This window comes from Oncorhynchus nerka, linkage group LG3 (genome assembly GCF_034236695.1).
Source record: "Oncorhynchus nerka isolate Pitt River linkage group LG3, Oner_Uvic_2.0, whole genome shotgun sequence".
In the NCBI taxonomy this organism is placed as follows: domain Eukaryota; kingdom Metazoa; phylum Chordata; class Actinopteri; order Salmoniformes; family Salmonidae; genus Oncorhynchus; species Oncorhynchus nerka.
In genome coordinates this window covers 10,365,551-10,381,271 of record NC_088398.1, presented here as the reverse complement: position 1 = coordinate 10,381,271, position 15,721 = coordinate 10,365,551, and the positions used below count along the sequence as shown (strand labels likewise).

General features: G+C 46.4%; 1 protein-coding gene across 2 annotated transcripts; it reads right to left on the bottom strand.

The window, feature by feature from the left end:
- Positions 1-9,878: 9,878 nt before the first annotated feature.
- On the bottom strand, positions 9,879-15,499 carry LOC135563973 (nephrin-like). Of its 2 annotated transcripts, none has more exons than XM_065008267.1 (5): positions 11,856-15,499; positions 11,524-11,662; positions 11,222-11,263; positions 10,260-10,385; positions 9,879-9,965 (listed from the first exon to the last, which is right to left on the bottom strand). In XM_065008267.1, exons 1-5 carry the CDS (start codon positions 11,901-11,903, stop codon positions 9,961-9,963), a joined length of 360 nt encoding a protein of 119 aa, XP_064864339.1. In that variant the 5' UTR covers positions 11,904-15,499; the 3' UTR covers positions 9,879-9,960. The 2 variants fall into 2 exon arrangements, with proteins under 2 accessions (XP_064864339.1, XP_064864336.1); XM_065008264.1 differs by having other exon boundaries at positions 9,960-10,045.
- Positions 15,500-15,721: the final 222 nt, after the last annotated feature.

Sequence of the window (15,721 nt, the reverse complement as noted above, 5' to 3'; positions counted from 1 at the left end):
CTCACACGTGGGCCTCCCCACTTTCTTTTTGTTCTCTGTCTTCCAGACTAGTCTCTCTCACTGTCAGTCTGCCTCAATCGTTCCTGTGTTAGTGGTTCCTGTCTGTCTGTCTGTCTGTCTGTCTGTCTGTCTGTCTGTCTGTCTGTCTGTCTGTCTGTCTGTCTGTCTGTCTGTCTGTCTGTCTGTCTGTCTGTCTGTCTGTCTGTCTGTCTGTCTGTCTGTCTGTCTGTCTGTCTGTCTGTCTGTCTGTCTGTCTGTCTGTCTGTCTCCTTGTCTGTGTTTCTGCATGTCTCATTTTGAATGTCTCTCTCCATGTCTGTGTGTCTACATGTCTCTCTTTTTGAATGTCTCTCTCCCTGTCTGTGTCTGCATGTCTCTTTTTGAATGTCTCTCTCCATGTCTGTGTGTCTGCATGTCTCTTTTTGAATGTCTCTCTCCATGTCTGTGTGTCTGCCTGTCTCTTTTTGAATGTCTCTCTCCATGTCTGTGTGTCTGCATGTCTATTTTTGAATGTCTCTCTCGATGTCTGTGTGTCTACATGTCTGTTTTTGAATGTCTCTCTCGATGTCTGTGTGTCTACATGTCTCTTTTTGAATATCTCTCTCCATGTCTGTGTGTCTGCCTGTCTCTTTTTGAATGTCTTTCTCCATGTCTGTGTTTCTGCATGTCTATTTTTGAATGTCTCTCTCGATGTCTGTGTGTCTACATGTCTCTCTTTTTGAATCTCTCTCTCCCTGTCTGTGTGTCTGCCTGTCTCTTTTTGAATGTCTCTCTCGATGTCTGTGTGTCTGCATGTCTATTTTTGAATGTCTCTCTCGATGTCTGTGTGTCTACATGTCTATTTTTGAATGTCTCTCTCCCTGTCTGTGTGTCTGCCTGTCTCTTTTTGAATGTCTCTCTCGATGTCTGTGTGTCTGCATGTCTATTTTTGAATGTCTCTCTCGATGTCTGTGTGTCTACATGTCTATTTTTGAATGTCTTTCTCCATGTCTGTGTGTCTGCATGTCTCTCTTTTTGAATGTCTCTCTCCATTTCTGTGTGTCTGCATGTCTCTCTTTTTACATCCTCTTGTACCCAAAAAGTTTAAATAAAAAATACTTAATTCTCACAGTACTCATACATTTAAGCATCATCATAGATTAGTGGGAAGGGAACTGTCCTTCACATATTCAATTAGTGCAGAACTTCCAGTAAGAAAGTGCATTGAAAAGCACAGTACTGTACTGAGAAACACAACAAGGAAATGAGCCCCACTGGGCACAGACGTTGTCAACTAACGTGAATTCAAAGTGAAATCAACAAATAAATCAACAAATAAAAGTTAGTTGAAAAAAATACTAAATACCCCTTTGTTTATGATAATTTTTTTCAAATGCAATTAGTTTTCCATGTTGATTCAACATCATCACATTTATTTTTTGTGGGTTGAAATTATGCAGAAACAGCATTGGTTCCATCAGTTATAGCCCAGTGGGGCGATGCTCTTGGAGAGTTGTCAGCATAGCCTCTCCAGCCACTACAATATTACACAACAGTGAGACACCAGTCCAGGCCGGTCACAATGGACAATGGGGCCAATTCAGGCCCTCAAACAGAGGACACAGTCTTCGCTGCAGGAGTTGGGGTGGCTTTTGGACTGTCCCCATCCAGTCACGTTCTTTACTTCTCAACATGCTGCACATCCTCCTTCTCCTCCTCCTCACAAGACATGCCAATGGCCACACTGCACCAGACCACTGGATATAATACATTTTCTTTACCTGCTGACATCTTAAAGAGAAGAAAAGGTTGTCTTCAAATAGGTGAATACGATCCAAATCAAATCAAATCAAGGGTATTGGTCACATACACATGGTTAGTATATGAGGTTGAAGAGGCGCTATTGCGCCTTCTTCACTATACTGTCTATGTGGGTGGAGCATTTCAGTTTGTCCGTGATGTGTACGCCGAGGAACTTAAAACTTTCCACCTTCTCCACTGCTGTCCCGTTGATGTGGATAGGGGGGTGCCCACTCTGCTGTTTCCTGAAGTCCACTGACCATGGCTGAGAATCACAGGCACAGGCAAGCTTACAGTAATGCAGTGCTGTCAACATATTGTAAAATGGTGAACATTGGACATTGAAATAATACTTTACATTCAATAAAAGACTGTCAGTTAAGCATTGTTTTTCTATTACCTCTATGGCTATTGAATGGCAAAAGACATACCTCAATGCGTGTTACACATCTTTAAAAGCCCTGTGCTGTTGTAGCCTACCCAACATGCAAATGCATTTAGTCACTATGTACTCTAAATGCAATGCTAGAATAACTGGTTTTATTGTATTCTGGTGTTCTTTAAACCAAGTGGTCCAGACATGCCATTAAAGCCATTAGCCAACATCAATAGTTAAAGAGGTTCACCATACTCCTTTAGCTTTAGCATGTATTCAAATCAGCCTTCATCAAATATTAACCATTAATTCTGTTTTTATTTCAAAGCTGCCTTTCATAAGACAACTCTTCTATTTTTTGTAGAGTTTCACCCAAATCTAAAACTCACTTTGCATTCTCTTTGCTCACAAAACCCGCTCCAGGAAACTGTGCTAAAGATGTCTGTATGTACTCTCATGTTTTTGTAGAGCAGGACTGGGGTCATTTCTATTTCAGCTCTACTTAGTTCAAGAAGTGAAAATGTGGTGCAGCATGTAGGGAAAGGTTTTACTGATTGTATGGTTTGTGTTACTGCATTGGTTCAGCAACCTTAATAGCCACCTGGGATTGACAAATGTGTATTCACTTTTATTCCGGTGTATTTTGTTCTATTGTGTAGAAAAGGGGTATAGAAAAGAGGTGTATAAAGAGGAAAAAACATCTCATATTAAGCTAATTAATTTCTCAATTTGTTTTCCATTCCTACTCGTACCGTTGGGACCTTCTTCTGCACATAATACATCAAACCGCCCATGACATGAGAGAAGAGAAATGGACGTTGACGTGCCTGTATTAGGCTGTCAAACCTTCAATTTAGCAGATTATAGTTCCTCTCCACTCCTCCATGATATATCGGCAGCAGGAGAGAATAGATTTCTATTTGAATACCTGCTTGTCACTTTGACTGGAACTTAAGACAATTTTTCAGTAATGAGACAAATGTGTCTTGACAGTCCATGATGGAAAATAACATACCTAATTGAGAGACAGCACCAGCCGTCTGGTGAATCATTGGAATGAATCTCTTTCATATCTGGGTAGCTGGGTAGAGACAACCGCAGATGCCTGGCAATGTGGGGGAAACTCATGTAGAATAGACTGTAGAAGAACAGACCTCATCATTATCAGTCACGTACAGTGGGGAGAAAAAGTATTTGAAACACTAATGATTTGGCAAGTTTTTTTTGCAAAAATCCAGAAAATCACATTGTATGATTTTTAAGTAATTAATTTGCATTTTATTGCATGACATAAGTATTTGATACATCAGAAAAGCATAACTTAATATTTGGTACAGAAACCTTTGTTTGCAATTACAGAGATCATACGTTTCCTGTAGTTCTTGACCAGGTTTGCACACACTGCAGCAGGGATTTTGGCCCACTCCTCCATACAGACCAGGGGCTGGGCAATACTGGGCAATACGGACTTTCAGCTCCCTCCAAATATTTTCTATTGGGTTCAGGTCTGGAGACTGGCTAGGCCACTCCAGGACCTTGAGATGCTTCTTACGGAGCCACTCCTTAGTTGCCCTGGCTGTGTGTTTCGGGTCGTTGTCATGCTGGAAGACCCAGTCACGACCCATCTTCAATGCTCTTACTGAGGGAAGGAGGTTGTTGGCCAAGATCTCGCGATACATGGCCCCATCCATCCTCCCCTCAATATGGTGCAGTCATCCTGTCTCCTTTGCAGAAAAGCATCCCCAAAGAATGATGTTTCCACCTCCATGCTTCACGGTTGGGATGGTATTCTTGGGGTTGTACTCATCCTTCTTCTTCCTCCAAACACGGCGAGTGGAGTTTAGACCAAAAAGCTCTATTTTTGTCTCATCAGATCACATGACCTTCTCCCATTCCTCTGGATCATCCAGATGGTCATTGGCAAACTTCAGATGGGCCTGGACATGCGCTGGCTTGAGCAGGGGGACCTTGCGTGCGCTGCAGGATTTTAATCCATGACGGCGTAGTGTGTTACTAATGGTTTTCTTTGAGACTGTGGTCCCAGCTCTCTTCAGATCATTGACCAGGTCCTGCCGTGTAGTTCTGGGCTGATCCCTCACCTTGATCATTGATGCCCCACGACGTGAGATCTTGCATGGAGTCCCAGACCGAGGGTGATTGACCGTCATCTTGAACTTCTTCTATTTTCTAATTACATTTACATTTACATTTACGTTATTTAGCAGACGCTCTTATCCAGAGCGACTTACAAATTGGTGCATTCACCTTATGACATCCAGTGGAACAGTAGTGCATCTAAATCTTTTAAGGGGGGTGAGAGGGATTACTTTATCCTATCCTAGGTATTCCTTAAAGAGGTGGGGTTTCAGGTGTCTCCGGAAGGTGGTGATTGACTCCGCTGTCCTGGCGTCGTGAGGGAGTTTGTTCCACCATTGGGGGGCCAGAGCAGCGAACAGTTTTGACTGGGCTGAGCGGGAACTGTACTTCCTCAGTGGTAGGGAGGCGAGCAGGCCAGAGGTGGATGAACGCAGTGCCCTTGTTTGGGTGTAGGGCCTGATCAGAGCCTGGATGTACTGAGGTGCCGTTCCCCTCACAGCTCCGTAGGCAAGCATCATGGTCTTGTAGCGGATGCGAGCTTCAACTGGAAGCCAGTGGAGAGAGCGGAGGAGCGGGGTGACGTGAGAGAACTTGGGAAGGTTGAACACCAGACGGGCTGCGGCGTTCTGGATGAGTTGTAGGGGTTTAATGGCACAGGCAGGGAGCCCAGCCAACAGCGAGTTGCAGTAATCCAGACGGGAGATGACAAGTGCCTGGATTAGGACCTGCGCCGCTTCCTGTGTGAGGCAGGGTCGTACTCTGCGGATGTTGTAGAGCATGAACCTAATAATTGCGCCAACAGTTGTTGCCTTCTCACCAAGCTGCTTGCCTATTGTCCTGTAGCCCATCCTTTACACAGCGCTCTGGTCTTGGCCATTGTGGAGAGGTTGGAGTCTGTTTGATTGAGTGTATGGACAGGTGTCTTTTATACAGGTAACGAGTTCAAAGAGGTGCAGTTAATACAGGTAATGAGTGGAGAACAGGAGGGCTTCTTAAAGAAAAACTAACAGGACTGTGAGAGCCGGAATTCTTACTGGTTGGTAGGTGATCAAATACTTATGTCATGCAATAAAATGCAAATTAATTACTTAAAAATCATACAATGTGATTTCCTGGATTTTTGTTTTAGATTCCGTCTCACAGTTGAAGTGTACCTATGATAAAAAATTACAGACCACTACATGCTTTGTAAGTAGGAAAACCTGCAAAATTGTCAGTGTATCAAATACTTGTTCTCCCCACTGTACGTGCATGATCTCAAATAGACCCTAACTGTAAATATTATGTTTTCAGACCAATTTGGTGAGAATGTTCCCAATACAGTGTCGTAATAATAAATAATATCTGAGATCTCATGGGAGACTTCCTCCAGAAATAGAATCGGTCTTAAAGTAGGCAGAATGATCCTCATTAAAATAGAACCAGTGGTTATTCTATTTTCCCCCTTGGAATAAAGATTATGTTTTCGACACTCTGTCTGTCTGTCTGTCTGTCTGTCTGTCTGTCTGTCTGTCTGTCTGTCTGTCTGTCTGTCTGTCTGTCTGTCTGTCTGTCTGTCTGTCTGCCTGCCTGCCTGCCTGTCTGTCTGTCTGTCTGTCTGTCTGTCTGTCTGTCTGTCTGTCTGTCTGTGCCTGCCTGCCTTCCTGCCTGCCTGCCTGCCTGCCTGCCTGCCTGTCTGTCTGTCTGTCTGTCTGTCTGTCTGTCTGTCTGTCTGTCTGTCTGTCTGTCTGTCTGTCTGCCTGCCTGTCTGCCTGTCTGCCTGTCTGTCTGTCTGTGCCTGCCTGCCTGCCTGCCTGCCTGCCTGCACTCATGTGACCGTATAAAAAATCAAGCTGAAGGGAGAATGAGGAAGTAAGGTGTTGATTGGTTGTGTCTGTGTGTATTATATTGTATGTTTTTGAGTGAGTGGGTGTTCAATGTGAGTTTTATGCAATTATCAGAGGGCTATGAGGAAGTAGTGTTGTTCTTTGACGTCCTGGGACACGCACACACACATATGCACGCACGCACGCACGCACGCACATACCCCCCACCACCACCACATGCACACACATGCACACACACAGATATTATGGGAAGTAGGAGGAAGAACAACCCTGTGTGTGCATGTGTAGATGCTATTTTGTTATGTTGCGTGATTCAGATTCCTAATCTGAACCCTCACCTGAACAACACCACCAAGTCTTTGTAACCAGGTACATTGTCAAAATGTTCATATCATTTCAATCTGTACAGACCAGGGAGCAATATCCTGCAATGAACTTAAACTACCTTGAACTAACTACAGATCTGCACAATAAAACCAAGTTAGAGGGCTATCTGAGGGTAGACTTTCTACATAGACCTTAAATTACATCTATCTCTCATACTCTCTCTCTCCACTCGCCTAACCTCTCTCTCTGCCTTCCTCCCTTCCTCTCTCTTGCTCTCTTTCTCATCGCACAGTAGGACTAATGGCCTACATGTTCTCTCTCTAGAATGATGAGTTGAAACTGAAATGTGAAAGACAACAGAATTAGCAGGAGGGAGGCAGCATGTAGATACAGTGTGGTGGTTTTACCCTCACAACACATTACCACGCTCAATTACTGTCTTCATCCCCGACCTTCAGAGGCTCACCCAGGGCTGGAGGGGCGCACCGGGAGGACTCACGGTCTCTTTGTTTCAGAGGAGGAGGGAGAGGGAGGGAAAGGGGGAGGTTGAGGGGAAGGGAGATGGAGGAGGCTTGGGCAGTGACCATGTGTTGTAATAATCCCAGGCTTCGTCTGCTGCTGTGAAGGACGTGTGTCACAGACAGGCAGGTTGTTCAAAAGGGCAAGGTGCCCACGGCAAGCAGGCGTATGGAGATGGTTTCCGCTTGTCTGTGTCACTGTCTACCTGTCTGTCTTCCTGCCTGTCTGAGTGCAGGCTCTGTAGGATGTAGTACTGACTGGGCTAAAGGGAAGTGGGAGGGAGGTGAGTGGGAGAGAGGAGGAGAGGGAATTGGGGCATTGGGGTAGGAAGAAGGTCTGGGGAGGAGGGAGGGAAACCTGTGGCCCTACGTGAATGGGAACTTGATTGAAGTTTCCTGTCATCTTCTCTGACTTTGTCTCTTCCTCTTCATCTCTCATCTTGCTGGAGTGACATTTCCAGTAAAGGCTCTTGTTGGAGAAATATTTAGGATTTGACATGTATCTGTATAAAACACTGGAGGCATGTTGGGGTTGTGTATCAGTTAGGCCTAGATTATCCATTTTATTTGTACAGTAGAATATAATCAACTGTTACTAGAAAATCTGTATGAAAAACTCTGCATGTTTTGTTGCTTCATCTTTTACATTTTATATCTTTGAGGTCTTTGGATCAATGGTAGGACTAATTTGTATTGATTGACTGTCCCACAATATCACCTACTGTAAATACTGTACCTTTTGGTAGTAACAGTTGGAAGGCTTCCTATTCATATAGTACTCAATACCAACACAGCACTAAGAGTTTGTATTTGAGTCTGAGCTATTGTCCACATTCTGGAATCAAGGCCTAAGCTTCCTAAACTAACTGTCCTCTGAGCTCAAAAGGTAAATCATAGTCGCTTCTCTCTGGGCATCGCTCATCCACTGGATTCTTCCTTCTGATTGGCTTCTGCAGGGCAATCATGTCCCTCCCACGTCCCTGTTGGAGAAGAAAGCTGTGTCAAGGTGAGAGACATGACAGTACTATATAGCACTGTAGGCCAAATCCTAACTTGAAATAATTTTGATGCGAAACTTCCCATCCAATCTCTATGTTATTTGGATAAAACCCAAGGTGATAAAACATAAGGGTCATCACCCCACAGGGGATCAATAACTAGTACTTTATCCCAGTGGGGTTGTGCTGACCTGAGGGTAACTTGGTGGTGGTGGTCTCCACTCTCGCCTCTGCTCTGGTAACCAGGGGTCAAACTGGGAAGGAGGCAATGGGAGAGACAACCCCAGCATGTCCTGATACATGCCCCAGTCTCTCACCTCCTCATACTCATGGCCTATGGCCTCCAGTGGGTCGTGGCGGCCATCTTGAAAAAGAGAGAGGCAAAGAGGTAAGTTAAACAGAGAAATGTCTCTGTCTTTGCTCTTGTGATGTATTATTCATAGGTAGTATTTTCATTTATCTCACCTTGCCCTTGTGCTCCCTCGGGGTGGGGGTAGAGAGAGGGGCAGTAGTCACTGGTGGGGTAGTAGTAGTGGGAGCTCTCCTGGGAGGACAAAGACCATAGGTGAAAAACAGAGACAGATGCTGTACTGTACGTGGTGACTCTGTAGAGAGATACCTGACAAACAGTATATTTTGTAGCCTAGACTAGATGTATTGTTTTATAACTCAAGGTTAGCTAACATCTCTGCGGAGAATTTGCTTGCATTAGAGCCTATTCTAATAGTCTCTTTCTGACGGTGTTGTTATATTCTACTTAACATTTTTCTGCAGGGTTCAAAGCCTTTTTGGCCTTTCACAATGTGCAATTTCCCCAGGATCGAAGTGTATTTTGAATGCTAATTGTGGGCTATCGATTTCCTACTCTGAGAACAGCCAAAGGTGTTTATTCGTTTATCTCTCCTCTGTTTCCCTCGTTATGCCTGACTCCTCCACTTCCTCTCTTCTGACCGATCTCCCTCTTCCTTAATCCTTCCTTTTCTGTTCACCTCTCCACCTCTGTCTGCTAGCATCCTCCTACCTCTCACCCTCCTGTTCTCTCACTTTATTCTTCTCCTATTCCTCTCTAAGCCCCGCCCTCTGTCTCTTTATTTTGTCAACTTCCTCTTCTCTCCCCTTCATCCACCACTCTACCTTACTGTGTTTTCACACTCTCTATTATCTCCCCCTCTGTCATCCCCCTTTCTCCCTTGTTCCTCTCCTTACTCCCTCGTTCCTCTCCTTACTCCCTCTTCTCAGTTGTGCAACTTACTAAGTATCCCCCTTTTCCCCCTCTCTTTCCTCCCCCAGCCTCTCCGCACCTCCCCCCCCCTCTCCTCTTACCCCAGCATAGCACCCATATACGCTGCTGTCTGGTTCTCACCCGCTGTCGATGAGGAGGGTGCGCTGGGCCGCAGGGTTCACCAGCCCTCTGACCTCGTACCTGGTGGAGCCGCTGGCCGTGAACACAGTGAACCTGGAAATGACAGACAGAACAAAGCATTTAACCTCCATTCTTTTTTTTAAAATTAGAAAACAAAGTATCACATCCCAACTCCCTGATAACCCACCCACATCCTCCTATCCCAATCTTTTATTTATTTATTTTCCCATTTTTAAATGAAGGCATATCAACGTCATCCAATCAACACCCTCCATCTCATCACCCACCCACAACTCGTATGTCACTCTTTCTTAATCCTCAGGGAGAAAATAGCTAGATACAAAGACATGAACACTACAGTACAGTGCACAAGAGCATAGCACTGTCAGTGCAATATGGCGTATGGCATTTTAAGTATTTTTGGATGTGACACCTGTATTTGCACTGTTGCTTTGCCCCCCAATTGCAAATTTAGACTGACAGGAGTGTCTGTGTTACTCTTTTGTTGATACACTACATCATACAAACCAGGAGACTTTTGTCCATCACAGGGTCCTGTAGTTTTGCTGTTGTGGGTCCTGGGTGTGGTCTGTCAGTAGGGCAGGGTTTAGGCCTCTGAGAGGGGATTGGACGTATAGTGATTTGTCTGTACCCACTGGACTGGATTGGGTGCTGATTAGCCTGGACACAGAGACAGACTAAGATGATGACTCACCCATTACCTTCACTCTTCTTCCCATCTGAAACACTACCTTTACTCTCTGGAGAAGAGAGGGAGGGAGGGAGGGGTGTGTTTGGAGGGAAAGGAGGAAGAGAAGAGAAGAGGACACAGAGAGAGAAATTGCGGGAGAGAGAAAGAAAGAAGTTGCATTAAGATTCAGGCTCAACTCTTTGGTAACTTGGGCAGAGGTTTCTGAGACTGAGATACAGAAGAAAACAGTCACACAACCTTGACCATGGTATTGCCACGGTTACCTGTCTGGCCACGCCTCTTCTTCCACCTCAGACACAGAAAGCAGCCCAGCCAGTTGAGAGCCAGCAGCGGAGCCCCACCAACCACCGCCATGATCACGGTCTGATACAGCGACAACCCTCTCGTGTCTGGTTTACAAGAGAAAAAGAACAGGAATGAGTTGATCCACCATGATGACATCATAAGGAAGCAAGAATCAGGAACAGATTGTTTGATTGTAAATAATTGTGGTTTGTGTGATTAATAGCTTTTGTGTGATTAAGGGGAAGTAGACCAAAGTTTTGTTATTGTAATGTGATGGTAAAAGTAGAGAAATAGGATTAGTTGATATTAGGGTGTGTGTAGTTTTAAGTAACTGTCTGTTAGGGCTCCGGTCACTGGAAACCATAGGTATTCTCAATGGCCTAAACAGCAACAAGATAAGAGGAAGTTGTGCCAGCAGGGGTTGAGATGATTGAAACTCCTTGGTCATGGTTAGCAGAAGACCATGTCCTTAATCAGGGTGAAAGGCTCAGTGGAAAGTACTGTGTGATGTGAGTGGAAAACTACTGATATATCATTGTATGGGTGGGGGAGCTTTGCTTGGATATAAGAGAGTGCTGCGCCACTCAAAAGGCACGTATACGGCTGCACCGTTTGACAGGCGCCTATTACAGCTATTGCGTCTTCGGTATTAAACAATTGAACTTCAATTAAGTTTTGACTCTTTTGTGGTAAATATATTTATTGCATATTGAGTCAAACGTATTAAGGGATAATAATAATCCATATGAAAGCCGGTCTCTCACTTCCTTCATTGATAGAAGACTAAAACAAGGAAAGAGGTAGCATTTATGACCACGGCTGCCAGAAGTACAGTACCATTATTCAAAGAGCACACATGATTATTCAAAGAGCCAAATGAAGCTAGCTGCTTTGTAAATAGCCATTTTCCACAGTCCAAACAAAAATTAAATTAAATTACCCTCCCCAAAGGGATCTTCTTCCTGGATTGCTCCTTCCCACTCTGGTTAGAAGAACCATGGAAGACAGGGAAAAAAACATCAATGCTGTTCTAACGCTGCAAGATAAACCTGGGTCAAAGGTCAAATGACATCCTATTCCCCATATAGTGCCAAGATTATTAATGTTCTACCAAATGGGGCATAGAGACATAACATGATCTCAATACCAGCTGGGCAGGAGTCCAAACCATCTAATGTCCGACCATTGTCCCTCTCCTAGCTAAGACCCAGAAGTCATGTTGTGAACTTGCTCTAGACTGACCCTCGCTGGTGATGGTGTGTACTGAGTTGTTGTCTGCGTAGCCGCTCTCTCCCATGGAGTTGAGTGCGTTGACAGAAAAGTTGTATGTAGTGGCGGGGGACAGGCCTGTCACAATGAAGATGTTTGCTCCCAACGGTAGCTGTCAATCAACAGCATCTTAGTCAGTACATGGATGGACTCTAACCTGAAAGGAGTGAAATGGAATTGACCCTTGATCCGGACCTGTTCCTAATATGACTATCAAGGATGTGTTGGTTGCTTATGAATGCAAGGAAGAGATCACAATATTTGACACATGATTTTCAGTCAAACTGTAGTCAATGCTCTATCACCTGATATGGAATCTCTGCTCCAAGCCCCCCTCGAAGCCTGGGATCCATTCTAGAGTTGCAGAGGCATGGGTGAAGCTGACCAGGCGGATCTCTGAGGGAGGATCTGGTTGATCTGTGTGTTAGAGAGAGAGATGGAAGCTGAGATAAAGAGAAGGGTAGTTGAAATAGGAGGATAGAAAGGATAAACAAGAGAGAACGACAGAGGAAGAGAGCAGAAGAGAAGGAGAGAGTTCAGCACTAGAATGAGAGAGAGAAGCTGTGCTTGCAGGCGTATAGGCAGCTCTGTTTGCAGAGTAAATCATTTCCATTATCAGTTCCGCTCATAAAATACGAGGTTAGAGGGGTCAGTCTTATTTGGATCTGTCTTTTTTTAATCCAAACCGGGCAGAGAGGCGGGCAGGGATAGAGAGAATACAGCCTTCTTTCCTTTCCCGGCCTTCTGATGATAAGGAAGCATGTAACATTTATTATCGCTGCGTCAGATTAATTATGAATATTCAAGGCAGTAAAAAAAAACGGAGGGAGAGAAAAAAAGCAGCAGTGGATATTGGATTGTATTTCACGCTTTTTATGGTAAACATTAAATGTGTTCAATTGAGGCCAGGGGGCTCACTGGGAGCAGGGGCAGTGTTGACATCGCTGGCGTAGGAATACGCTTGCTAGAGAGCTAGAGGGCGACTCAGCCTTTGCGCGCGGAGAGAGGAAAGCGCATTATTGCAGCGTTGTCTGACAGAGAAGAGAATTAGAGCTATAGGCAGGGGAAGAAGGAGAGATATATCAATATACATGACATAGCTAAAGGGTGTCTGACACTGAGGACTTGCTCTTCCTACTGTCGAGAGAGACTGAATATTTTCTCTATAAGCTGGAGGGTCCTACCACACTGATAAAATCGTGGACAAGGCAGCGCATACACAAACGCCCAACAGTATTATATGAGAGGACGTAGCTAAATTAGGACCAATGGGACTCTAGCATTTGGCTGTAAAGTACTTGTTTTACATCAAAGCAACATCCCTGGGTCCTGATGTCTGACCTAACCTCTGACCTTTTACCCATTCACACATACACACACACTCTTACACGCACGCACGCACACATACTTGTGCTGAGCAGTTGTGTCACGTTCTGACCTTTATTCCTTTGTTTTGTCTTTATTTAGTATGGTCAGGGCGTGAGTTGGGGTGGGCAGTCTATGTTTGTTTTTCTAGGTTTTGGGTATTTCTATGTTTCGGCCTAGTATGGTTCTCAATCAGAGGCAGGTGTCATTAGTTGTCTCTGATTGAGAATCATACTTAGGTAGCCTGGGTTTCACTGTGTGTTTGTGGGTGATTGTTCCTGTCTCTGTGTTTGCACCAGATAGGACTGTTTAGGTTTTCGCACATTTATTGTTTTGTTAGTTATTTCATGTCTAGTTCCTTTATTAAAGAACATGAATAACCACCACGCTGCATTTTGGTCCGCTTCTCCTTCACCACAGGAAAACCCTTACAGAATCACCCACCACAACAGGACCAAGCGGCGTGGTAACGGGCAACAGCAACAGCGGTGCAAAGAGGAATGGACATGGGACGAGGTATTGGATGGCAAGGGTTGCTACACATGGGAGGAGATCCTGGCGGGAAAAGATCGCCTTCCATGGGAACAGGTGGAGGCAGCTAGGAGAGCAGAGGCAGCCGGAGAGAGGAACCGGCGATATGAGGGAACACGGCCCGAGAGGCACCCCCAAACATTTCTTGGAGGGGGGCACACAGGAGGTGTGGCGAAGCCATGTAGGAGACCTGAGCCAATTTCCTGTGCTTACCAGAGGGCGAGAGAGACCGGGCAGGCACTGTGTTATGCGGTGGAGCACACGGTGTCCCCAGTGCGGGTGCATAGCCCGGTGCGGTACATTCCAGCTCCGCGTATCGGCCGGGCTAGAGTGGGCATCGAGCCAAGTGCCATGAACCCGGCTCTACGCATCTGGTCTCCAGTGCGTCTCCCAGGGCCGGCGTACATTCACTAGCCTTACGCATGGTGTCCCCGGTTCGACAGCACAGCCCAGTGCGGGCTATTCCACCTCGCCACACTGGCCTGGCTATGGAGAGCATTCAACCAGGTAAGGTTGGGCAGGCTCGGTGCTCAAGAACTCCAGTGTGACTGCACGGTCCGGTCTATCCGGTGCCACCTGCAAGCACCAGCCCTCCGGTGGCAGCCCCCCGCAACAGGCTGTCTCTCCGTCTTCTCCCTACAGGTGCTCCCGTATGTCCAGCGCTGCCAGAGCTTTCCTCCTGCCCAGCGCTGTCAGAGTCTCCCGTCTGTCCTGAGCCGCCAGAGTCTCCCGTCTGTCCTGAGCCGCCAGAGTCTCCCGTCTGTCCTGAGCCGCCAGAGTCTCCCGTCTGTCCTGAGCCGCCAGAGTCTCCCGTCTGTCCTGAGCCGCCAGAGCCGCCAGTCTGTCCTGAGCCGCCAGAGCCGCCAGTCTGTCCTGACCCGCCAGAGCCGCCAGTCTGTCCTGAGCCACCAGAGCCGCCAGTCAGCCAATATGGCTATAGGGCAGGCAGGAGAAGCCCAGAGAAGTGGAGCTGCGGGATTCCCTCTCCCTGGCACACCACCTCTGCTGTTCTGGTGCTATCCCCTCTGCTCGCCACCTTATTCCACTGAGCCCCCTTCTGGAGCTCCAGCTTAACTACACAGGAAAGGACAAACACACAGCCAGAGATGTTCATATTGTACATGTACAAACAGAAATAGATAGACAGAAACATGAAATACATGCAAATGCATACAGATGTGCATAGAAATAGTTAACGGTGCCACACAAACAAAGACACCCACAACGCTTTTCCACTCCGTTGCACCCATGATGTATTCACACGACATGATTGATAGACCTTGGTAGAGCTCGTTAGACCCACAGCGCACCACCAGCTGGACTGCCACGCTGGCAGGGGGCGCTATGTTGTTGTTGGCAGTGCACTGGTAGCGACAGGCGTTGACCCGAGTCGCCCCTTGGATGGTCACGACCCACGTGGAGTTCCAGGTCTCCGGTAGCCTCTGGAACTGCCGATCTGCGGCCAACAAGGCAGAGTTCATCTCAGCCTATGCCTCCCTCCAGTCCCTCGACTTCTTGGCACTGACGGAAACATGGATCACCACAGATAACACTGCTACTCCTACTGCTCTCTCTTCGTCCGCCCACGTGTTCTCGCACACCCCGAGAGCTTCTGGTCAGCGGGGTGGTGGCACCGGGATCCTCATCTCTCCCAAGTGGTCATTCTCTCTTTCTCCCCTTACCCATCTGTCTATCGCCTCCTTTGAATTCCATGCTGTCACAGTTACCAGCCCTTTCAAGCTTAACATCCTTATCATTTATCGCCCTCCAGGTTCCCTCGGAGAGTTCATCAATGAGCTTGATGCCTTGATAAGCTCCTTTCCTGAGGACGGCTCACCTCTCACAGTTCTGGGCGACTTTAAACTCCCCACGTCTACCTTTGACTCATTCCTCTCTGCCTCCTTCTTTCCACTCCTCTCCTCTTTTGACCTCTCCCTCTCACCTTCCCCCTACTCACAAGGCAGGCAATACGCTCGACCTCATCTTTACTAGATGCTGTTCTTCCACTAACCTCATTGCAACTCCCCTCCAAGTCTCCGACCACTACCTTGTATCCTTTTCCCTCTCGCTCTCATCCAACACTTCCCACACTGCCCCTACTCGGATGGTATCGCGCCGTCCCAACCTTCGCTCTCTCTCCCCGCTACTCTCTCCTCTTCCATCCTATCATCTCTTCCCTCTGCTCAAACCTTCTCCAACCTATCTCCTGATTCTGCCTCCTCAACCCTCCTCTCCTCCCTTTCTGCATCCTTTGACTCTCTATGTCCCCTATCCT

What these genes read in the sequence shown, in the direction of transcription:
- LOC135563973 (XM_065008264.1), bottom strand. Translation starts at nt 11,903, where the DNA reads ATGGATCCCAGGCTTCGAGGGGGGCTTGGAGCAGAGATTCCATATCAG. An exon ending in AGAAGATCCCTTTGGGGAGG is followed by an intron (nt 10,386 to 11,221) that starts GTAATTTAATTT and finishes CTTGTAAACCAG; the next exon opens with ACACGAGAGGGTTGTCGCTG. An exon ending in GAAGAGGCGTGGCCAGACAG is followed by an intron (nt 10,046 to 10,259) that starts GTAACCGTGGCA and finishes TCTCTTCTCCAG; the next exon opens with AGAGTAAAGGTAGTGTTTCA.